Source organism: Megascapheus bottae, chromosome 27 (genome assembly GCF_031878675.1).
Source record: "Megascapheus bottae isolate mThoBot1 chromosome 27, mThoBot2.hap1, whole genome shotgun sequence".
NCBI classification, from domain to species: Eukaryota; Metazoa; Chordata; class Mammalia; order Rodentia; family Geomyidae; genus Megascapheus; species Megascapheus bottae.
Window position 1 is genome coordinate 1647710 of NC_143535.1, and position 22858 is coordinate 1670567.

The following is a 22858-nucleotide window of genomic DNA, read 5'->3' on the forward strand; positions in this document are numbered from 1 at the left end:
ATCAAAGATAAGCAGTAATAAGTGCTTACATTTGGGTATTGGAAATCTTCATGTAATGAAAGATTATAAATGGCATTTTTATTGGAAGCCCTTTGAGAGCTGCCCTACTGACTTTCCACAGTGGCTGTGTTGATTTTGGTCCTCTGACAGTGAGTGAGGTTCCCTCTCTCCCCACATCCTCTGAGTGTTTGTGTTTGTCCTTCTTTGATCATTTCACCTTGACCAGGGTGAGAGTCTGATTTCCGTTTCCCTGACAGCCGCCGGTGGCCAGTGTCTTGTCACACAGTCCGTGGCGGGTGGTGCTTGTCTGGAGAATGTCCACTTATGTCACCCTCCACTTGGTAACTGGGTGACTTGTAGTTTGGAGTTCTTTATCTGTTGTAGATTTTAGTTGTCTGACGACTGTGCCCTTTGCTGTTCAGACAAGGTTATATTTAATCCCACAGATCAATTATTGCTTGTATTTCCTGCTCTGAAAGCCATTGTTTGTGTCAATGTCTTGAAGTCATCCTTCAAGCAGTTTCAAAGTTTCAAGTCCTCCAGGTGACATTTAAGGGTCGAGTCCACCCACCTTTCCCAGCACCTTTATTTGTTGAAGAGGCTGCCTTTTCTCCAGCCTTTGCTTTTGGCAGACATCAAGAATTAAATGGCTCCTCTTTCTTTTCCTCCTCAGTCTCCACCTCCATTAATTATGATCTCTTGTTTTCTCAAAGCATTTGTGGTCCATGCATATCACACCTGCTGGTGGGGGGGCGCTCCTATTTTGGGGTACACTGCTGGGATACACTGGACAGATTGGATCTGGCTGAGAGCAGGCCTGTGAGAGTCACAGGCCGACACAGCCCTGCAGCGATTGGACGTTGTCCTCTGCTTGCTGAATCAAGTGTTACTTCTTCCTTTCTGTTGTGCAGTGCTTACTATTCATTTTTAATGATTAACCATTGAGTATTTTTGGATTATTTAAATAAAAGCAGGGGAAACTTCAGATATGAAATTAAGAAGTTGGTTGGCTGTGAAGTCATGGGAAAAGCTTTAAAGTAAAATTGAAAACCGCATCACTCACTTTTGGATAAAGAGGGAAAAAGGCAAAATGAGAACTTGAGTGTCACTATTTAAAACCTACACCCACCCATTTTGCCAGTTTCTACTACCTTCTTTCTTTTCTATAAAGACCGTTCTGCTGTTGAACTCAGCCATTTCTTCTGTTTTATTGAGATCAAGATCTCTTTCTTGATCTTGCTCTGTCCTTCAGATACATCCCCCAGTAGAGACGGTTCTGATAGAGTTCATTTTTAATTACATCTATTAATAGTCACTTAGTTGATTATGATTGTTAATACTGTTAACCCTGCCTTAGAAGTAAGTAGCTCATGAATGGCTGGTGGTATGGCTGAGGGGGTAATACCTGTCTCGTCAGCACGTGGCCCTGAGTTCGAATGCCAGCACTGAAAAAAGATAGCGAGGACAGCGCAGGCAGGCCGTTTTCTAAGGAAGGACCTCTGGCCTTAACACAGGGCAGGTCCTGTGGGGAGGTGAGGAGACCCGGGCTCTGTGCGGCGACGTTCTTGCAGTAGGTCCAGCTGGCCGCCCTTCCACGGGGAGAAAGGCCTTCGGCACGGGCCCTGGTCCTGTCCCCTCCCACCAGCACACAATGTCGCCATGCCCACAGCTGCTGAGTGTGGCGGAGTAGAACTGGACGGTTTGCTTTCTACAGTGTTAAAAATGCTTCCTATTCAGAGGTCACTGCCTAGAAGTGACTCAATTCTTCTTGTGCGTAAGTTTTATAGATTATATATGTATACATATATGCACACACGCACACACACACACGCACACGCACACACACGTCCCCTTGCATCTTTGAAGAAGACACCTGCTCAGCAGAGCAGTGTTCATCTCTTGGCGGGTTTATTGGCCTCTGCTGTAGTAGATGTTCGTCAAAGAGATCTTCTGTTCTTTCCTGGAAGGGTTGCACAGGACGGAAGTGCACGAGGCCCGGCCAGCCCCCTGCAGTGCTCCCTCCTGGGTAACTAGTAGTACACATGAAAGATCAATGCTCGTTTTCCTTTTTTGTTTTCATGTAGCTCAATCGCTCAAGGAGTTTGCAAGGCTACTTATTGCTGTAGAAGAAGAAAGGAGAAGACTGGTAAGTCTGGCCTTTATTTCTTCATAAAATTGTTTAATTTGAGCATTATAAGAAAGATAAGATGTCCTGAATCAGATAGCCAGATAAGACCTTACGATAGAATACATTTGCTAAAGTCTACATGTTTGTGAAGAGACTTGTAAATATTGTTCATTTATAAATATTATTAATAAGCTATGTTGATTCGACTATGTTATTTGTTCAGCAGTTACAAAATAACCTCTTGTCATTCAGTTCTGGGAATGAAAACTATTGAAGAAAATGGCTATTAGAGACCACTTCTGAGTGAACATTTCTGGGTTATTGTATAACAGCGATAGTAGTAGAATCTAGGCATGTTTCAAGCACTAAAGGCCATTCATCGAAGGAACCAACTCTGGTACTTATTAGCAGAGCATTTCATGGAAGAGTGTTATGAGCTTGCTCATGAGAGCTGGAGGACTTCCTTACTGGGAAAAATGATAACTTTCTAGAACTTTCCTAGGTTAACTTGTCCCAGAGCTCCATTCCTGGTCAACACATTTATCTGTTTAAAAAAGTTGCACCCAGTGTATTCATTTTCTGTCAGATTTCAAAGTCCCTGTCTGTGACCCACTGTTTTCACCTGGAGAAAGTTGTCGTGTAAACCCCACAGCATTTTGTGGAGAAGCATTTAGTATGTGCGTCTGGCACGTGGAAAATCCATGCTCGTGTTTGGAAACTTGGCTGTTTCAATATGGCATCTTGGGTGCTGTTGGCTTCAGCCTCTGCGTGGGGGTTCATATCGTGACATGAGTCGAAGACCCATGTGGACAGGAAGTGGCACTCTATGCTGCCCTTCGGTGACACTGAGTCGTTCAGAGCATTGGCTGTTCTGGGGCAGCTGGGCTGTGATGGGACAGACAGGTCCTGGAGGCCGGAACAGGCGCTGTGCTTGAAGTCCAATGAATCACTTGGCCTTTGAAAGGGTTTTAGAAGGTTGGCCGGCACCGTCCAGGGGCTGGGCGAGTTGCTGGGAAGTCTGGAGGGGAGGAACGGGATGGGTATGGGGGTATCCGTCTCCCATGGGGGGAAGGGAGCAGCCGGGGGAGATGTGGCATTCAGGCGACTGTCCCTTTAGGAAGCAGTGCCCTTCGTGGGTCTCCTGCCCGAGACCGCAGCCGGCCTGCCGCACACCGGATAGATATGCGCCGTGGGGAGGAGCCACTACTCGTGCAGCAGCACAGCACGCCTTTGCTGTGAAGGTGATTTCCACCTGAGGCTTGAGGCCTGGATGGGTGCTGTTTGAAGAGCTTTGCACTTCGTCCACACTTCAGCTGTGTGAACTCACAGTGGAAGTCCAGCCTCTGTGGAGACCTGGGGAGCACACGCATGGGTGAATGTGTGTGTGTGTGTGTGTGTGTGCGTGTGTGCGTGTACATGTAGCCCTGGAGAGGCGCAGGTGACAAAAGTGGGAGAGAGGAGCGGGAAGGGTCACGATGAAGGTGGGAGGGGTGCGAGGCCCACAGCTCTGGAGGGGCGAGGCTCTGATTCATGCCCTGTGCGAATGTTAGCAATAAACCAACTGGCTTGGGTTGTACTTGAATAAACCAGTACAGTAGGGGATGGGCAGAGGCCAGCCACAGGGGACGTCCCGTGACTCCACAGGGGAGACTTTGCAGGGTCTCGCTTAAAACAAACAGAGGGAGGCCATTCGAGAGGAGAGCAAAGGCCAGTGATAAAGAGCCATTGGAATTAGTCATCATGGTTTCATGAAGGAAGGAGCATTACCTCGCAGCTGGAGGGTCCGAGCTGAGTAGCCAGTAGACACGGAAGACGTTCTGGGCTGGAGGAACACGGATCCCTGTGACTGGCAGGTGAAAGGGAAGTCCTGCCGACTTAGAAGGGGGGAGGCCAAGCAGGCCCCCCGTGTGGGGCTGGTGTTGGGCAGTGGAGTGGGCCTGTAGCTGGGGTGAGCCTCAGGGGTGAGCCGGGGCGGCTGCACTGGGCACCGCCTCTCCAGATCTCCCAGCAGGAGGTGAGGGGCAGGAGCCTGGCCGTGAGCTGCCGTCCTCGGGGGAGGATGAGTGACCTCAGGTCCAGCATCACCGACCCCACATCCCAATGTGGTAAACCCAGCACGTTTTCTCTCCAGTGCAGGTATGACATTCAAAAAGTCAACCGTGCTGGAGTGTTTTGATTGAAGTCCTCTTAATTGATAATGTTCCTAACTAGAACTGCAGGGATATCCGTAGCTAGCTTACACTGTGAATAGCGTGTCTGTGCGTGGATAAGTACCTCCGAGGCCTTTATGACATCTGGAACAGCATTTTAGAGGTGATCACAGCTCTGAAGTTGCCTTGGGTTCATCTTCACACTCTTGACTGTCTATTTTTGTTCTTCCTCATTTGCTGGCCCTGTGGTTCAAATCCCAGGCTTTGCAGTTGCTGGCCTGGGGAGTCCTACTCAGCTCTTACAAGTGACATCATAACAGCAGATTTTCGGTGGTTATCTAGAAAATCGCCAGATTGGGGGACTTGCAAGTGGTCCCGTGGGAAATTGGCACTTAAACTTGATACTTTCCTGTTTTCCGGGGTCCTCTCCTGTTCCCTTGCAGTGATGTCGTAGATGGTAGAAATCGAGAGAACTTTCCCTCGAAGTCCTAAGGGAAGAGCCATCCATTTAAAATAGGATGGTCTCGGTGAAATACTTTCACATGCTTCTGATTTTCCTCCTTGTCAAAATACATTTTGGGGTGAAGTTTCCTCTTCATTCTTCGGCACAGCTGTTTGTTGCTCTTGGCTGGGATTCTCTCGGGAGCCACCGCAGCAACCCTGCCTCTGACCACTCTGACCACTCTGACCAGGCCCATCTTCTGGTTACCTGCCCTCGCCATTCATGCCGTCTGTGCACGGAAGTCTTCCCGCAGTGACCTACACATCACACTTACTCTGCAAGGCCGTCACTCGTTTTGTTTTTATTAGTGTGGGGATGGGGTCGACCTCACTGTGCTCATAAATGAGCTTCTCCTGGCTGTCATTAACAGTTGGGAAGCATATCTTTTATTTTCTGAAAGGTAAATGTTTATTAAGGGTTATGTATTTACTCCACAAAACTTCTTTTCACATCTGTGTGGGGAATTCAGTTTTACAGGACAGGAAAAACAAATGGAGCTAAAGCCAGGCACCTATGGCTTACACCTAAAATCCTAGCTACTCAGGAGGTTGATATCTGAGGATCATGGTTCAAAACCATCCAGAAAAATCTATGAGACTCTTATCTCCAAATAACAACCCAAATGCCAGATGTGAAACTGGTTCAAGGGGTAGAGTGCTGGCCTTAACTACAAAAGCTCAGGCCCTGAGTTCAAACCTCAGGACTAGCACCAAAAGAAAGCATGTTTTCCTATCATGCAGTTGAAGATGTTCACTGTGGAGAGAGTCTCATTTAGCATCTGTTTATACTCCAGATAATTTAATCATTCGAAGCTTCATTATTTTAATTGGCAACAGTAATTTCCTTTGCCTTTTGTTCTTTTTAGGCAAACGTTTACAGGGTTTCACTGCCAGCCTGTAAAAACAAGAAAGGCTTCATGTTTCCACAGCGACCTTCTTGTTGTAGTGGCCAGCGTTTACATGTGGGATGGGAAATGAGAAATGGAGCAGCTGGATGGTAGCTGGGGGATCTGGCAGCTTGCTAGGGTGAGCCGGTGGCCTGGCCAGGCATGTGGTGACAAGGGACAGACACTGCACAGATAGACAGCCCTGTGGGGTACAGACTGCCACACCTCCACAGGCCAGCTCAGGAGCGGTGCGTCGGGTTGGGTGGTGCAGAGGCCAACACCTGACCAGAGACCGTTTATGCTTCTGGAGAGCCGGAGTTGTGCCAGCCACCGGGGCTGGGTGCCCGGTAGTGTCACACAGCTCCCCAGGCAGGCGTCTCCCCTCCACGCAGGCCAAACTCTTTGGTCTCCCAGACACTGCCAGGCTGCCCAGCCTGAGCCCTTCAGTGTGGCGGTGAACTTACTGGAGGTAGTCAATTCTGGAGCGGGGTGTAAGGACGCAATGCATCTCTAACAGTTACCTCACAGTTAATTGGGGGGGGAATTATTAGTCTCTTTGCTTGATCTAACTTTTCAAAAGATAGGGCAGCTTCTTGATTCTGTTTATCAGCCAGCCTTGTCTCTCTATGTGTAATAAGTTGGAAGTAATTGAGTACTGATAAACACTTGAACTTATTTAAGGTATTTATGCAAACATGGCCCACCTCCATCTCAGTGTCCTCAAGTCAAACGCATTGTTGCATGGTAAAAGGCACTTTGTGTTTCTTGTATGATAGTTACTGTGTTCAACATCCGGAGTTAATACTCTCATTTACTTCCCAGGGCTGTGGGGTAGATTACCAGTTTTTTCCACCTTTGGTGGCCCTTGGACTTGACCACATGCCTGTGTCTCTTTTGCCTTGCAGATCTGTTTCCAAGCGTGGATGGATGAGAAGGACATAGGTGGGATATGGGTTTCAGATCTGTCCATATCCCTGCCAGTCAGAGATTGTTGATGCAGGAAGGCTCATGTTGAGTGTGGAATCTACTCCTGGAGTTTCCCATTTGTGTTAGTGCTGGGGAATTCCTTTGTGATTTCTCAGATTTCCATCCCATTTCTAATTTTTGGTAAAAGATCCTAACCTCAGAGTACTGCTGTGACTCGGTGTCAGTAATACGGGAATGTTCTAAAAGGCCTAAGGAGGTCTTGGGTACCGTATTTACTTTGCCTCTATAGAATGTGACTCTTCTTCCTTTGTCTAAGAGGCACCTGTGAATTAAGAGGCATCAGGCCAGCCCCTGATGTGTTAGGGTATTCTGAGGGGCAAGAGCAAGGCTGGAGGAAGCCCTTTCTGGCCTGGCTGAGCTCCTCAAATGTCTGCAGGTGTTCTGGCCACGTCTGCCTGCCTGCCTGCCTGCCTGCCTGGTAGGACATGAGAAGTCAGTTGAAGAGGAATGTTTCCGTCAGTGGAGAGATGCTTGAATATGACTGTCATTTGGAAAATTACTGAAAGTTTTCCCTGGAAAAATTTTAGGAGGCTTTAAAAAGATTAAAAGAAACTTTGAGCTAGCTTGAGTGATGTTTTTAAAGGATGGAGAACCTTGTGAAGTGATGTTTATCAGAGCTGATGGTTCGGTTTGTACAAAGGCAGGTTTATAATGTTGCTGAGTGTTTTCTGGTCTTTTTAAATCCATCTTGCTCCGTTAGCGTCCTGTGCCTGGCTGTGTATGTGCACGATGTACAAGTAGCTGCACAGCAGCACACACGTTCTACATGCAAATACTTGGTACTGACAGCACAGGTGGACTTGTTTCCAGGAACTGCAGAGATTTTGTGCTTTGAATGCAGGGCCTTGTACTTGCTTGGCTTATTCCTCCACCATGTGAGCCACAACTCTGTCACAGCTCTTTGGTGGTCCTTGAGGACTTTTCTGAGTAGCGAGGACGACAGGCGTGAATGACAGATGCTGACGCTGTGAATCTGTAATGTACCGTGGTCGTGGCTTCGGTAACGATCCCTTGTTTGATACTGGCCCTGTGCAGCCTGGAAGCTCACACCAGCATGTCAAGGAACACAGTAAAACAGACAGATTTAAGGGCTTATTGTATTGAGACGCTATCCATTTCTTAAAAATTAGGTTTATGATTATGATCACTTCGACTCTCCAGTGCTTTACTTCTCTGCTCTCCTGGAACATGTCGGCAAAGGTCTTGGGGTTTTGATCTGTTTCTGTAGGAACACCTAAACTTGAAGCATGTGGGAAGCAAGGCCTGGCTGGGGTGTGATGAAGGCCCGTGTCTATGAAGGGAGGTGGGAAGGGGGGTGTGGACCGTCACTGGACTTGTAGTGACTGAATAAGTAGAACTTGGGTTTGAAAAGAATAGGCAAGATTGCCCCCAAAACAAGTGTATTCATTGCCAGATGTAGGAAATGGCACCTGCTCTGTGCAACACCTTAATAATAACAATAAAAAAATAAATTTTAAAGAGGAAAACACAATAGGTAGAGGCTCGGAGGCATGGCCTAAGTGGTAGAGCGCCAGCCAGTAAGTGAACTTGTCAGACACTGAGTTCAAATCCCAGTCTCGGACAAAAGCAGACAAACACACAGTGGGTAGGTTCTCAGTGCTGGGGCGCCTGGGGGAGCAGGCTACGCCTGATAGCAGCACAGATTTCTGCCTCCCGAGAAAGCATGTCCAGGAGGAACATAGCAAAGTAGGGTGGGGCTCTGCTGCCTTGGTGCCTGGTTTAGAAATGCCGGGCCCTGCCTTGGAGGCCAGCAAGTGGAGATTCCAGACCGGCAGGTTTTGAGAGGTGCTGGAGGCAGAGGAGCCTTGTTGGCAGCCAGTCACCCATTGTTCTGTCTGTAAGAGACACCATAAGACACTGCCAGAGTGCCTGGACAAGCTCTCACCCTGCTGCTGCCTCCCCCGCCCCCAGAAGTGGAGAGGGAAATAGAGGTGGTAGCCTGCCCTTGTTCTCTTGCTTTCCCTTAACTGAATTTTCCTCATTTCCCACTTCATCTTCCTCTCCCCGTATATTTAGATTTCTTCCCCTCTCCGTCAGTGTAGTTCAAAGTGACCCTTTATTATGGCAACTGAAACATCCTGAGCAGTGTCCGTGTGTTCTGCTTTAATTAAAAGCACATTTCTTCAAGGAAGGACGGGCTTATTTCTGCTGATGCCTTGCTGGATGGAAAGCTGTTGCCTTGGCCCTGCCTTGGAGACAGTACCTGGCGGAGCAGAACACGCAGGCTCTGGCGTGCCCCCCCTCGCCACAGGAGGCACACGGAGCTGGACCTCAGTTGCTTCTGGGCATCTGTAGCTCTTTGAGTTGACATCGAATATCTTACTGTACGAGTATTTTCAATCAGTTGGCTCCAGAAAATAATTCGTAATTTATTGAAAGCATAGCCTTCATTGATTGTGCATTTGTTGGCACACTTTAGGGTTCCTTAAAACAACTTCAGTGTTTCTTGTGGCTGGGGGTTTCTCAACATCAGATCAGCCTGAGTTTCTGTGGACACAGTGGCGTCCTCACAGTGTCCGGAGGAGAGGGCAGCCAACTTTGGTTTTGTGTGTGTAAAAGGCATAAGGAAAGGCATTTCTGTATTTGTGGTTTGTGCTTTTGTTTTGTGTTTTCAGTGCTGAGGTTTGAACTCAGGGCCTCCAGCTTACTCTGCAGGCTCTCTGCCCCTTGAAACAGATGCATATGTTTTCTCCGCAACCCCACTGCTTTTCTTGTAGAAAGCATGAGCAAATTGGACGCTGCTACTGCATTTCCTTCTGAACACTCTCCATCCTCCGATGTCCTCAGCCGTGGCGGGAGTGGGTGAGTTATTTCTGCACTGTTTGTAAACTGTGGCGACTTAATCGGGAAGACTTCCAGCTCCTTTTCTCCAGGCACCCGTGTGGCCCCTGTAGTCCAGTGCTGCGATGGGCAGGGTTTGACGCTTGCCCTTTGTTTCTAACAGCAACAGAAAGTAGGCTCCAGGAATGAAAGGACATGCTTATGTATGTGTAACAACCGGTGGCACAAAAACTAAATGTGTTGCTCGGGCCAAAGCAAGAGCCTTGAAAGCCTTGTGCTTGTGTTGTCACTTCCATGGAAGGTCCTGTCACCTAGAGAGGTGACAGTCATTCAGCTATGACCAGACCTGCCAGCTCTCTGATTCAGGTTTCTTCTTCTTCACTTTCTGCTTTGTTTACTTTCTCAGAGCTCTGTTTTTTCTACCCAGCAAATATTGCTCTATGACTGAGATTTAGAAATGAAATGTGGGAATCCTGAAATCCTTTTGACAAAATAAAAAAAATGCTAGAAACGGGCATTGCTTTTGGGTCTGGAAGCACCGTTCACTGGGCTCAGCGTGGTTGGTTCTGCCTGAGAGGCTGGCGCATTCTTACCCCAAGAGAGGGCCTCAGAGCTATCAGCTGCCTCCTGGTTCTGGGGCTTTCCTGAGTGGCTGGAGGGGCTGACCTCTGCTCCGGCCTCTCCCCCAGAAAGCGGACATGCACAGCTCCTTGCTAACTAGAAACTGTGTGGAAATCACAGGGACACTAGATTTCCTTCTTGACTTGGCCTCGCTCCACCACGTTTGTGTGATTGAGAAACCCACACCACATGTGGTTCAGTTTTGTATTACAGAGGCCATGTCTGGCTGGGGCTTACAATTCCCCAGTGTCTTAATTGGTTGAAAACGTCCAAATTGCTGATTTGCTCCAAGTATTACTAGAGGGAATATTTTCTTTGGAGGGAGCTGCAAGTCCTTGAACTAAAGCAATAACTCGTGAAGCCCGCGATAACTTTTTAACTGGAAAAGCCTCTGCTTTATTAACCCTTCACTCATGAATCTTGCGGACTGACAATATCAAATCCCAAGATCATTTCTGCCCTGCACACAAGCCATGATTCTGAGAGCAGGCATTCTCTGAGGAACTCCACACCCGGCCCTCCATGGGGTCACCGGGCTGAGGGGACTTACTTGTCCCCTGGCCACGCCTGCACGTGCCAAGCAAACCTGAAAAGAAAGTGCTGTTTGGGAAGACAGATTCTAAAAGGAAGATCTTTCCATCAAGTGAAGAGAGCACTGCTGCCCAGAGTGAGGAGCGCATTTGTCAAGGAATCTGCCTCCCGGGTTCGTGGGGTCAGCATTTGTGCTTCCACCAGCCAGGGGTCTGGGTGCCATCTGCGTGTGTTCCCTTCCCACAGGCGGAGGGGGAGGGTAATAGAAAAGAGGGGTAGGGAGGGGCAGGGGTGGGACTGAAGGGAAGCCATAGGAATGCTTGTCTGTGAGAAATTTCCCAGGCTAGCATGGGGCCTGGAATGAATGAATGGAGGCCTGCATCTTTCCCGCACATTCCTTCACAGACTGAGTGGTCCATTTCAAGTTAGGGTCTAGATTCCACAAGTCAAGGCTGACTTGCAGCTGAGGCCTGGAGGCTAACATGGGTTCTTTGCCTGTCACTCTGACTTCTACTAGGCTACGTCCTGCCCTCGAGGGAGGTGGATGGCGGCGACGGTCGGGGCTCTAGATGCTGTGTAGGAGTCCTGGATGTGGGCGGGCCTGTGCAGGCTCTCGGGCGCTGGGTCCTGGGTGTCGTGATGGCTGAGTCTTTCCGATGCGGACAGTGCATCCTTGGGTTGGGAATAGAATGTGGCTTCACCCGACTCCAGCTGGTACTTGTTGTCAGTCTGTCCTCAGGGCCCCCAGAGTTCATCTACAGGGGTGCAGGCTCTGGGAAAGAAGCTTGCTGAGTGACCTTTTCTATAATGCATATTCCTTCTCCTCCTCTTCTACCTTCCTCCTGGGAACCCAGGGCCTTGTGTGGACTAGGCAAATAAAGCTACCACCACGCTTCGTCTCTGGCTCCTGTCGGGGAGATGCCAAGCACCTCTGTTATTAATACAGGCGGGCATGAATAACACTTGACAGGGAAATGCACATCTTCAGTGAATGGGCAGATAGCTCGCTGTCACCGGATTACGTAGGTGAGCCTCCCTGGCTCTCAGCAGCTGAACTCAGCCCATTCTGTGTTGCATGCTATGTCTGATCACATCACCTATACAAGAGGGCACCCCAACCCCCCAGACAGGGCAGCTGAAAGGTCTCCATTCAGTCTTTAGAAAACCTGCCCTGAGTTTTGTTGATATCTCTTACCCAGATTGAAAACAACGCGATTTCCATTTGAGCAGGATAAGTATTTGTCCTTGCTTTAGCACTTGCTCTGTCCATAGAGATGCGTGGGTCTGTGTCCCGTGGGCAGAGTGTGGGGGCTTCCTCTGCCTCTCATGCTCGGCTCGTGCTTGCGTAGTCTTCCCTGACGGATGCCGACTGTTCCGTAAATCTGGTTGGAAGTGCCTGTCCCACATGGCGGCTTCTGTTTCTCATTGTGTGCCTGCAGTCTTTACAAGCCAGCTTGTGTGGGCATGCACCCTCATCCACTCTGCATGTGTTTCGTGTCTCCGGTTTAAGCAGCTATTTTTAACAGAATCATCCACTCTTTTATGTTGATGTGTTTTGAAGTGCACCCCAGTGCGAGAGGCCGGACATGGCGGGTGAGCCTGGTGGTAGCTGTGGCCTGGTGGTCTTGGGATAGTTTACTTCTCAGGTGATTTTAGAAGCCAGCATTTAGAGTCCAGCAATTCCACAGCATTCCAGCTTGAGTCCTGTCTGTGGAGCAGCTCTTGTTTGTGTTAGCTGATGCGGTCTGTTGCTTTCTGTCTTCTTTTGCTTTGTCCTTTCTCTTCTGCCTCCTGTGCATGCCCTGAATGCTCAGAAAATCACAGAGACAGCCAAGAGCTCGAACCAAGGGCCGGTAGAGGCTTCAGTGGCTGAGTGGGTGCGAGTGGGGGAGCAGGCACAGCCAGCGCCATTCCGAGCCCCGCTGCCCTGTGACCACGGTGTGAGCTCGCTCGGAGCCACTCATGGCCTCACGGGCTGAGGGTCGGTGGGGTGCTTTCCTCTGGGTGTGTTACACCCTCTGGAAAGATTGCGTTTTTCAACCTTGTGTTTTGCAAAGTTCCCCGGAAGAGCTTCTGTGGCCTGACTGAGCGCCACCTGTATTCCTGCCTCCAGAGGAGGGCTTCTGGCAATCTTGAGGAATTCCCAGACTTCAGTCCCTGCCCACGGAGTCTCGTTCCTGTGGCCTCTGCCTTGTTGACTCTCAGTGTGCTCTGTGGGGCCCTCTGCGTGGAGCCAAGCCAGGCACCATGCCAGTTGATGTGGGAGCCCTGCCCCATCCACAGCTGAATGCCTCGATGGCCCCAGGACCCTCAGACATCAGCTTATAGAGAGGCGCCTGTGAGGAGTTGAGGAAACCACCCCGTGTCCTCAGGAGTACTTCCCCATACAGCATAGAACGCGGACCCCACGCGCCCAGGTCTGTGGGCCGGCCTAGCAGCAGCTGTATAGAGAGAGGCACATGAATAAAAGGAAAGCAAGTGCAGAACTGCATGTGTTCCTGCCAGGAACACGAGCTCGCTTCGCTGGCTGGGTCAGGAATGGCCAGCAGCCTCTGATCAGGGAATCTGGAACGGAATATTCTCATGGTTCTCTTTCCAGCTGTTCACATTGCTTTTTTTTTTTAATCTCCAAATTATTATGTATACCACCATTGAAAAAGAAATGAACAACATTAGCTCTTTTCTTCCTATGAAGTTAATATTCAATAGAACTTCATCCAGTTCAGGCATAGAAGATGTTTACAATGCAACTACTTGATCAGAAAGCTGAGCTGACTTTAAAACAAATTGAAGGTCATGCTTTGATGACCCTAGAAATAGCAAGCATCTACTCAATGTGTGTGTGTGTGTGTGTGTGTGTGTGTGTGTGTGTGTGTGTGTGCGTGTGTGCGCGTGTGCTGCTTTTTTATTCAAGGCTGGCACTACCACTTGAGTCACAGTTCCATATCTGGCTTTTGGTGGTCAATTGGAGGTAAGAGTCTTATGGACTTTTCTACCCAGGCAAGCTTTGAACCAAGACCTCAGGTCCCAGCCTCCTGAGTTGCTGTGCTGCCGGCACAGGCACAGTGGGGCCTGTTTAGTTCTCCACATACTTGTTCTTTCCACCTCCATGTTGAGCAGCCGTAGCAATGCTAGGAGCGCCAGGTCCCCAGCCCTTCACCTCAGAGCCCATGTGTGCACGAGAGCACATCTCCTTTTGAAAGCACGCGTGTCCCGCCGAGGGGAGCTTACAGACAGACATCTCCCAGGCCTGGCCAGGCCGGGAGCTGCTGGAGAGCACAGGCTGTGGAGCAGCAACTGAGTCAGCACAAGGTGATGGGAGAAAACGCCCATTTGATGCTAGCATTGGAGAAAATACCACGTTGTGCTCGTCACTGTGACAAACCACTCGAGGAAATGCTGCAGAGGAGTTGTTTGGGCTCCTGGTGTCAGGAGCTTCTTCACAGCTTTGGGTCTGAGGTGTGATGGAGCCTCCTGGAGCCAAGGGGTGTGGTTGAGCCTGGGCACCTCCAGGCCCCGAGCGGGAGGGAACTCCAAGCTAGAGAGGAATTTCCCAAATCATCTCTGAGGCCAGCGGGTTGGTCAGATTGTTGCTCGGGTAGAATTTCTGCTATAGGAGAAGTCACTGAATTGGCCTGCCCTGCACGGCTGGAAGATGAGCTGGTGTCCATGGGAGGCAGTGCCCGGGGGTATCCTCAGCTCCAGTCCCGTCAGCATCCTGCTCAGAAAGCCAGGTGGGGCCCCAAGATTGCCATGGCAGAACCTGGGGAAAAGGCAGAGAGAAATGTCATTCTTGGAGCTTAGTGTTTCCCCACCCCGTCTCCACATGCCACGAATGAAATATGGAACAATGGAAAAAGCAGGCAAGCCATGCTTTCTAAAAAATGTGACCCAGCTCAGTGAAGTGCTGGGAAATCTGATTCGCTGGAATGTTCTGTGCTTGGCATTTGGACTTGGGTGAGAGATCCATGGTGCGATCCCTTTTCCATTCTGCTCTAACATGTGACTGTGGTGCGTTATCAGAGTGCCTGGAGCTTGAGTTTCCGTGTCTGAAATCAGGGTGCCAATAACAACTACCTAGCACAGCTGGTGTGAGGAGTAAATAGGAGAGACTCTTCTGCCGAGTGTTGTCTGTGGTTCAGGAACGTGGGCCGGTTATACACACTGGTATTCTGATCCCCCAGACAAGCCTGCCCAAGGAGAACACATAGAAACAATGCAGTTGCTTATGTTTGCTTAAGTGAAGGTGATAGGAAAGTTTACTAGGAAAGAAATACGTCAGACAAAAAAGACAAGTGGTATATGTATGCCATGGATGTGGGGGGGGCAGCTAAACAGGCCCCACTCACACTCCAGATAAAGACTGGCCTTGGAGGGACTTCTTTTCTCCAGTTGACCCCACAGGTCATGCTACTACAGAGCTTGAAATCCTTTGGGTCTGGCTGTGAACTTGGGGACAAATGGTTTAAGATGAGAGAAGCATGGTGAATTTTGAGTTCTCACGTGGGAGGTTAGAGGAGCAGGCTGCTGGGCCGGTGACCTTCGTGGAACACCCTCCTGCTCTCACGCTCCCATCCCTGCGCAAACGATGAGAAGAGAGACGTTCCCGTACTGTGTGGCCGGAATCTGATCTGCCGTGAACTAGCAGTCTGTTCAGATAGGAACTTACTGAAGTCTGACCCTGAGTGAGGGCTCAGCGTTCAAAGTTTTGTCAAAGCCCCCAAGGCCTGTGGGAGAGATGTCTCGGGAGACTTGGCTGGTAGACTCGAGTGGTGATGACTGGAGATGACGTCTCTCACAGCATGCACGGGCCTGGGACCATGGCCTGGTGGACGAGGTGTGAATGAGCAATCTCATAACCCAACAAGGCCCCTGCCAGGGGTGGCCAAAGAGCTAGAAGTTTGTGAAGACAGATTGTGTCTCCTTGGCATTTTGACTGCATTCTTCATTTTGCTTTGTCTTGTGTTTTGCCCGAGTGTCAGATCGTAAGACGGAAGGTAGAGCCCTGCAGTGCCGATGGTGTCCTGCCTGCTGGTAAGACAGAGGGCATAGCAGCCATGGGGTCTGTGACTGCTCCTCTCTCCAAGGTTGTTCAGGAGCCTGACTGAATGTTCGGCCCCCAGCAGCAAGGCCTCTTCCAATGATAAGACGTTGCTCACTCACCCCTACAAGTGGCCTGGGATTGGTTGTTGTGCAGAGAGCAGCGAGCATGCCCACACCCCTCCACCACCCCCCTCCCACAGTGCTTGATAAGGAAACAGAGAAAGGTCCAGAGCTTTGTTTCGTCCACTCCCCGTGGGTAAAGTAACAGTGAAAATGAGGACATTTGCCCCTGGTCTGCCCAGGCAGCCGCCCTGCAGTCTAATGTGCCTGGCAGAATGTGGCCTGCTCTGACTTAGGTAAAGTGAACCGTCTGCCCTGAGGTCAAGATGGAGTCCACGTCCTTCCGGCTTCTCTGCCGGTGGCTCACCAGAACAGGGAAGGCCCTGTTGTTTGAGACCGGACTGGAGCGTGGAGCTGCATCCGCGTGCCTGCACACCCCGTGAGCCTGGCACTTCTCACGGTTCCAGACTGATCTGGGCATTTTGTGTCTTCTCCTTTCCCTTGTTCCAGCTCCTTTCCCTGTCCCCTTTCTACCTCAAGCCTGTGACTGCTGTCACAAAATGCTTTGGGGCCAATCACTGTAAATAAGCCGTGGGTGGCACATGAGATCCTGTGGATCTATTTGGGTGACCTGGTTGGGAAAGTCGAGTTGTCTTCTGGGGTGGGGGGACGGGGATGTCCTGGGAGAGTGGGGAACTGTCAGGGAGGCCCCCCACCAGGGGACACCGGGCTGAGGCTTGGAAGGAGAGAAAGAAGAGCGGGGACGCCATGTGAACTAGTAAATCCCATCCTGTGTTGGAAAAGACGCCTGTGTGGGAGGCAGCAGGGCCGTGAGGACAGCGGGAAGAGGCTTGGTTCTGTGGAAGGTTGGGAGATGCTTAGTGACTTACAGCCTTGGAGGGCGTCCTGGCTGCTCTGGGGCAGTTGGGGTGGGTGGGGAGTGGTAGGGAGCCTGTGGGCAGGGGTGCGGAGACCCAGAGAGAGAATGGGGCTTTGGATGGTTAGGGAGGTGAGGCTGCTAAAGTTTGGCAGGGCTGGGAGCTGGAGGGCAACACTCTGCAGTTCTATGACTCTTAGTTCACGGATAAGGAGCTGAGCAGACGTGTCTAGCTAGAGACAGGATGTGAGCCTTTGGCGCTCCTGACATTGAAGCCAGAGCATGCGCCCGCCGACCCCGAGCAGAGGGCCCTTTGCTTGTCTTGCTAAGTGGAAGTTAGTTGAGTGTTGAATGTCTCTTTACCCCATTCCTGGAAACTCCACGGGGGGGAAAGGCCCCTGCCGGGCTCTGGAAGGTGTCCAGGGCCAGGCCAGCAGTGGGCTGGCTCCATGAACCCACGTTTCCATCTTAGTATGCGCTCTAGGAGTCTTTGGGTGATAGAAATGCACACTCTTGTCTTTCTATCTTCTTGAATTATCTGAAGAGATGTATTTTCCCCACTCAATAACAAATCGTCATGTAACCTGATGGATTACATTGTTCAGTCAGCCAGATGCATTTGGGAGGAGTTACAAAATGCGTCTTCAGGACTCCCTCGCCTGTGTCTTGAGACGTGCAAGGGAACAGCGTTGGCAGAGCGCTGTCGTGGTTGACTTTGGGGTTCTGCCTTCGGACAGCTGGGAAGCAGTGAGGTAAGAAAGGGCTCTTCTTGAGTGAAGGAGGTGGTAGGTGTAATCTCTCCGGACGTCCCGAGGAGGGTGAGAACCGGCCAAGGGCTTTCCGTGGTTGTGTGCTATTTCTAGTGTGTGTGTGTGTGTGTGTGTGTGTGTGTGTGTGTGTGTGTGTGTGTGTGTGTGTGGTGTGCATGTTGGTGTGAAAGCCAGGGCTCTGGTCGCAGGCCATGGGGAAGGAGGGAGCCCAGCATTCCTTTAGAGAGTGCCCGGAACCCAGGGGGGTTGGTTGGAGTCAGGGGGGTGGGGGCGTTAGGACCGGAAGCGGGCAGAGATATGGGGAATGGCTGCCACCAGGCCTGCAGCTCGCCCAGGAGGAGAGCCCCATGTTTCTGCACAGCGTGTCACGTGCCGTGCCGACACACGGCCTGCACTCCCAGACCTCACAGAAGGGGCCGAGAGAATTCCTTCATTTCGTTGCGTAAGAAAGGATTTTGACAGCTGTACAGTGTGGAAAACGGGCACAGGGTTTACGACCAGATTCTGGATTGGAAAGGACCAGGAACTCGAGTCAAAACATATGGAACATATTTGGAAAGTGATTCTTAGCTATGACTAAGAGCCTGTGCACAAATGCCTGGGAAAGTTTAAAGAAAAATTGTGCAGAATAAATCATACCTCTGGTTTGCAGAATCCCAGGACTCAGCTAACTCTTGGTTCTTCATAGACTTCTGTAATTTTCTATTTAAGTCCCCAAGTTGGTGCTTTCAATTTAAGTTTTTCTGTTTTTGTTTTTTAAACAGCACAGTGATTCAATTTGCTGGCTTATGCAGTGAAGGAGTTATTTATTTAAAAATACCATTTCCTCTTTCTCTGTCTCCCCTCCCCCCCACCAGGGATTTTTTTTTTTTTTAAATTCTCCCATCCAGGCAGAGGCCAGAGGGCAGCGTATAGTGACGACGCACCGCGGGTGTGTGCTGGCTTCTGCTGCCGTCTCTGCAGCTCTCTGCAAGTTCCAGTTCCAGAGCTTCCCGTGTTCATTTCTTCCAGACAGAGAGTGACATATGCACCCCGTGTGCGCGCTGAGCCTTCCTGTGGGAAGGCGCACTAGGAAGGGCTGTGCTGCCGTGGCTCCTGAGAGACAGCACGTCTCTTGCCTGGCTTCCCAAGCTTCAGCCCCTCCTGCTTCACGTGAATCCTGACCGCCATCTTGCTCCCCCCTTCACCTGGCCACCGAGTGCTTCCCAGGCCAGGAGGGACCCTCACGGTGGCCTCTATTTGAGGCAGAGCAGGAGACCTGGGTTTGAAGGCACAACGAATGATTCCAGGTCCTCCAAGAAAGGCACCAGGGCTGTCTTTGTGGGGAAGCTGTGAGGACCAAGCTCCCGGACCCACAGGCAGAGGTCGGGGGCCCTGCCTACCTGTCTACCGGGGAGTCCAGCTCCCCTTCCTGGTGACTGTCCCCCAGGCCTGTCCGCCTCCCACAGCCCACCCACAGCCCCCTCCCTGGTTTCCGGATGAGATCTGTCAGCCATTGGTGTGTCCTCTTCCAGTTCTGGGTTCAGGACAGCGTGGGGTGACGCCACAGTGTGCAGGTGGCGGGCAGGACCTGGGAGGCGGCAGTGGCTGCATCTCCTGTGTGTGGTGACTGGCCCTTCCTGCCAGCCACGTCTGCCACCCAGGCGGCCGCTTCCACCATTCCCAGCATCGCTCCACTCGAGTGCACTGTGTAGTTTCTGCAGTTTATAAGGCATTTTAAATGCCTTGCTGGGTTGATTTCTGTGACCGATCTCCGTCCTCAGGATAAAGTCAGGACATATAGCACCAGGTTCCTGCCTAGTTGTGTCGTAAAGCATGTACTAGAATGCGTAGCATGCAAATGTTCTACTTAGTTCCTCAAATATCATTTCCTGTCGGCAGGAAACTATAGCACGTATCGGAATATGTGCAATTGAAATGCTTTCCTAAGTTTCAAAAAATACCATTTCTTGTAGGCAGGAAAAATCCTTAGTGATTATGAGGGAGAATAATTTCTGGTTTCAATGAAGGCCGCCAGATCAACTTTGTCTCCCCAGTAAGTTGCCACCAGACCAGTGTGTGTTGCTAGCCAGCCAGTATAGAAAAATTGTTAAGAGTCTGGTGTGGTGGCTCACGCTTGTAATCCCAGCAAAAATGTTAGTGAAACCCTATCACAAAGACTGAGTCAGCTGCCTTCCCTGCTGCACCAGAGGCAGGAGGCCCAATTCTTGGAGGCCATCTTTGGGCAAAAATGCAAGACTGCATCTGACATGAGAACTGAAGCAGGCCGTGCTGACGGTCTTGCTCAATTGTTAGTGCGCGTGTCTAGCACACACATGGATCAGAGTCTAAACGCTGATGCTGGGGGAGAAGAATCAATGAAATACCTGTTCTTTGCAGACTTTCTGCCCAGCTGCCACGATGGGTTTGTGAACAGCTTTTCAGAATGAGTGCTGTCGCTTTCACTTGCAGCCGAATTTGCAGATGATGGGTTGACTGTTCAGAGTCCACGGTCCCTCGGTCAGAATCGCAAGGACCAGGCCGTTTGCCCCAGAGCTGGAGGGTGGCTCGTGTAGGGGTGCCCTGCCCGCTCTGAGGCTCGGGAGCCTGGCTCCCTGTTGGAGAGGACCTGAGGTGGGGAAGGACACGGCCTTGAAAGCCCACCCGTATTCAGGACGAGCTCAGGTGAGCCCACCCCAGCGCCGGCCACGCTTCCATCCTGACAAGCTGTTGAGCACCGTGCAGGGGAGGCGGAGGAGGGACGCTTGCTAGGAATTCCGAATTATAGCCTGGGTCTTTCCCAGTCGCAGAATCAACAGCAAGATCACCCATTCTTGCGCAGGAGGCTCTTTGTAAATGTGCTTTCTCCCAGTCCTGTCTTTACTACGTATATTTTGATTGCAATGTTGATTGCATATACAATATACTACATATATTAGTACAATCTTGCCTCTCTGTGTGGGTCGGTGATACTGACACCTCGACTAGGAATCATTTTTGCCGTGCACTGCATCGGCTCTGTTTTGCTCTGAGCAGCTACTTTGGCTAACACTGAAGATGAATTTCATTATGTCCGTGTCTCCAGGCTTGGGGTGAGTTTGGTCTTGAGATGTTTGAGTGACAGAATAGTTATTCTGAGCATCCTGTTGCAGAGGAAGTTGTAGGCTAAGGGACTTCCGGTGTGGCTGGCTCTAGCAACCCTAGATCTTACCCAAGTCTTAGGAAGGAGAAGAAATGCAAGAGCAAGAGCGAGGGAATCATTTGTCAGATTGATTCCTTTTATTCACCTGGCTATTTTGACCAATGATGGGGTAAAGTTCTTAGCACTGAAAATTCAGAGAGGCCAGTGCTGGAAAACCCGCAGCCAGCAGAGAAACAGCCGCATGGAGGAAAATGTAAGAGAGCTTATTTGGAGAAACTTTGGTCTAACCACATAAAAGCGTCTGTAGCTGTTGCTTTTGAGTGATTTATGAGCACACCCCCAGGGCCTGTTCATTAGGGCCACTTGAAACAGCACTGAATCGCAAGGAAACAGTAATTGCTTGTAATGTGACCTACCCACAACCCAACCAGTGTCTTCTTAGAAAAGGCTGGACTCTACAGCTTCACCTGGTATTCTGTTTACTTCACCAGAAAACGAAGGAAAGGAAGAGAGTAATGGAGGGAGGGAGGAGTGTGTGTGTGTGTGTGTGTGTGTGTGTGTATTATTTATGTGCATTTGGCTTATATGATTCAGGAAATAAAGCATAGCTGGGCACTGATGGTTCACAGTTAAAATCCAAGTTCCTCAGGAGGCTAAAATCTGGAGGACTCACGTTTACGGGCAGCCCAGGGAGAAAAGATCCGTAGATATCATCTCCAGAATAATCAGCAAACTAACAGCTGGCAGTGTGCCTCAAATGGTTAACTCGTCAGTCCAGCAAACATGAGGCCCTGAGTTCAAACCCTCAAGTAGTGAGGATTACAGGGATGAGCCACTGGCAACCAGCCATTCAGGATGCTTAATGATTCATGTGGATCGCAAATCATTTGCAAAGTTTAAGGAAGTCCTAGGTTGGAAATGGGACTCAAGTGCTCTTTGGTGAAATGGAGGCAGATACCCATCGGTACTGCTGGAGCCTTTTCTTTCCCAGCTGTGGAGTTGTAGCATTCTGTGAGCAAAGTAGTTTTGTATGACTCAGCTTTCAAAAAGCTGCTTGAACTGGCAGTATTGAGACAGTATAATTTAAATATTTGTAAACTTAATGCCTGATATGCGATTTCTTGGATAACTCCTAGAAAAGAAATTCGAGCAGTCAAGTTACAGTTGCAACACAATAAGTACTTATTGCCCCATTATAGACGGTCAAGTAAAATAATACATGGAATTGATGTAATTATGAAGTAGAAATACTCCAGCCAGGCTCTAGTGGCTCACACCTGAAATCCCAGCTACTCAGAAGGCTGCCTCCTGCCAGGCAGGAAAGTCCATGAGACTCTTACCTCCAGTGAACTACCAGAAAACCGGAAGTGGTGCTGTGACTGAAATGGTAGGGGGCTACTCTTAAGCAAAAGGACAGCACCCAAACCCTGTGTTCAAGACTCAGGACTGGCTTTAAAAAAAATGTAGAGCCGGGTGTGGTGGCTCACGCCTGTAATCCTAGCTACTTAGGAGGCTGAGATCTGAGGAGCAAGGTTATAAGCCAACCTGGGCACTAAGACTTGGGCCAGGAGTTTGGCCTAGTGGTTAAAGTGCTTGCCCAGCATGCATGAAGACCCAGGTTCGATTCCTCGGTACCACATACATAGAAAAAAGCCAGAAGTGGTGCTGAGGCTGAAATAGTAGAGCTCTAGCCTTGAGAAAGTCCAGGGACAATGCTCAGGCCCTGAGCTCAAGCCCAGGACTGGCAAAAAAAACAACAACAACAAAAAAAAACCTAAGACTCTTAACCACCAGAAAACCAGAAGTGGCACTGTGGATCAAGGGGTAGGGCGGTGGCCTTGAGCTGAAGAGCTCAGGGCAGAGCCCAGACCTAGTGCCCAACAACAAAAACGTAGCAATACCCCTGGTGTGGATGTGGATACACACTGCCTACCTTTAGTAAGTCCTCTCCGCGCCAGCTTTTCGGTGTTGTTCCTATGGGACTGCATGCAGTTCAGCATGTGTGCGCTTTATCTATTTCAGATCCAGAATGCCAACGACGTCCTGATTGCACCTCTGGAGAAATTCCGGAAAGAGCAGATTGGGGCGGCCAAGGTGAGGGTGCCTGTGGAACCTTTCTGCAGGGGGGCGGGGGGCACGCTTGGGGTGCCAGCGCTTCTCACAGGAGAGCGGCCTGACCTGGGCCTTGAATGCCAGCGTGGAGGGAGACACCAAAGACAGCACGCCTGTGAACAGAAGTAGTGTGCTTGCTTTGAGGAGAGAAACAGTCTGCATGTTGTGAACGAGTCCCTGCCACCCAGCAGCTGTGGAGAATTAACTTCAGAAGCCAGGATGAGAGACCGATTAAAAAAAAAAATGTGTGGGAGAGTCTGTGTGTATC

At 50.2% G+C, this 22858-nt stretch overlaps 1 protein-coding gene across 2 annotated transcripts in view; it reads left to right on the forward strand.

The window, feature by feature from the left end:
- The window catches only part of Arhgap42 (Rho GTPase activating protein 42), an 88640-nt gene that overhangs the window by 31107 nt on the left and 34675 nt on the right, over window positions 1-22858 (forward strand). For both annotated transcript variants that reach the window (XM_090319234.1, XM_090319233.1), the window contains exons 3-4: window positions 2085-2146; window positions 22501-22572. In XM_090319234.1, coding sequence (XP_090175360.1) covers window positions 2085-2146; window positions 22501-22572 — 134 coding nt within the window. The remainder of the gene's footprint in view (window positions 1-2084; window positions 2147-22500; window positions 22573-22858) is intronic.